This window comes from Egretta garzetta, unplaced genomic scaffold, assembly GCF_000687185.1.
Source record: "Egretta garzetta isolate BGI_Z169 unplaced genomic scaffold, ASM68718v1 scaffold344, whole genome shotgun sequence".
NCBI classification, from domain to species: Eukaryota; Metazoa; Chordata; class Aves; order Pelecaniformes; family Ardeidae; genus Egretta; species Egretta garzetta.
The window spans coordinates 49,353-51,083 of record NW_009259315.1 but is presented as its reverse complement, the minus strand read 5'-3'; the positions used below and the strand labels follow the sequence as shown (position 1 = coordinate 51,083).

General features: G+C 62.8%; 1 protein-coding gene across 4 annotated transcripts in view; it reads right to left on the bottom strand.

Moving 5' to 3' along the window:
- LOC104124138 (syntaxin-binding protein 1) overlaps window positions 1-1,731 on the bottom strand; it is a 41,725-nt gene that overhangs the window by 28,292 nt on the left and 11,702 nt on the right. Inside the window, exon 2 of one of the 4 annotated variants that reach the window (XM_035892028.1) lies at window positions 687-690. The exons of 2 other annotated variants lie outside the window; for them this stretch is intronic. In XM_035892028.1, the coding sequence (XP_035747921.1) occupies window positions 687-690 (4 nt within the window). Of the gene's footprint in view, window positions 1-304; window positions 309-686; window positions 691-1,731 lie in introns of those variants that run through there. One more of the 4 variants, XM_009636447.2, reaches the window with a different exon arrangement.

Sequence of the window (1,731 nt, the reverse complement as noted above, 5' to 3'; positions counted from 1 at the left end):
CTGCCTGCAAGCAGCTGGAGGGGCTGGGGAGGTGCTGCCCCTGCCCCATGCCTATGCCAGTGCCCATGCTCCATTCCCATCCCCATGCCCCATGTCCCATGTCCCATGCCTCTGTCCTGTGCCCATGCTTTGTACCCATGAACATGCCCCTCGCCCGTGCTGGTGCCCGTTCCCATTGCCCATGCCATGCTGGTGCCCATGCCCATACCCTGTGCTCATGGCAATCCCCATGCTGGTGCCAGTGCCCATTCCCACAATCCCTGCCCATGTTAGTGCTGCTGCCGAGGCAGATAGGCTGCCTGACATGCCCATGCGGTGCCAGTGCCCATTCCCACACTCCATGCCATGCTGGTGCCCATTCCCATGCCTCATACCATGCTGGTGCCCGTTTCCACACCCCATGCCATGCCAGTGCCCATGCCAGTGCCAGTGCCCATTCCCACGCCCCATGCCGGTGCCCACGTCCATGGCGGGGCCCATTCCCATGCCATGCCATGCCTATGACCATGCCATGCCCATGCCGGTGCCCGTTCCCATGCCCCGTGCCGGTGCCGGGGCAGCCGAGGCTGCCGCACCCCCTGCAGGCTGCCCCGGGCCGGTCCCGGCTCCTTGCCAAGGCCTGCCTGGCGGCGACCAGTTATCCCAGTCCCGACCAGCAGAGGGGAATGGTGATCCACATGAGCCACGCGCCTCCACCCGTGCCATCTGCAAGCCCGTGGGGCCGCTGTCCCCGGCCCTGCTGGTGCCCTCCCTGCAGCGCGGGGCTCACCCACGGGGGTGGTGGTGGGGTGACCCTCCCCAGCACACCCCGACCCCTCTGCTGCCTGCCACAGCCCCGTGGGATTGGCTTGGGGGCTTTTGCAGGGTCCCAAGAGGCTCCTCAGCCAAGGCTGGGTTTGGAGCTGGTCCCCTCCATCCCTCGGCGCGGGGCTCCATGCCCAGGCTGGGGCTGGGGGTTACAGATCCTGCCCCGGCTCCGGCCCTGATTCAGCAAAAGCTGGGGTTGCGGCAGACCTGATCCAGCACTGTTTAATCACCCTGTTATCTCGGAGCGCGGCTCCGACACAGCAAATCCTGCTGGAGTCAGTGGGGCTGAGGGTGCAACAACCCATGGGGCCCATCCCCGGAGCCACGGGCATGGCACTGCTGCTCCGCGGAGCTGGGCAGAGCTGCCCTCGGCTTTATCAGCAGAAGGAAGTTTTACTGCTGCAATTATACAGCTGTTCATTGCACCCAGACCAGTTCCCGTGAAAGCGAGCAGCCCCCAGCGCATGAGCAGGACACGTTCACACCCTTGTTTGCTTGGTGCTTTTCCCTCCTACCCAGCCTTGGCTTGCTCAGAGTCCCTTAAACAGGACACGGTGTCTTCACCTCCGAGGCCTTAGGGGTGACACTGGGGGGGTTTGCATGTGGCCATCCCCCCATGGATGGGACCTGAGCCCAGCTGTGCCGGCTGCCAGGGGCACCGGAGAAATGCATGCAGCTCTATTTGCAAGGGATGCCCTGAAACCCCCGGGCTGTACCTCCTGCCTGCAAGCACCCCCAGGCTCTTCCACCAAAGCAATCGGGTTTCCCCACTGAGGTGGAAACAGATCCTGGTCCCAGGGTCAATGAGAGTGAAAGGAAAACTCCACTGATTGCTCCTTATGTCAGAGAAAGGGAAATAAATATTTACGGGGCTGAAAGCTTTATCCTGCAAAGTACTCCTGCATTTAGTGGTTGCAGGAGTTC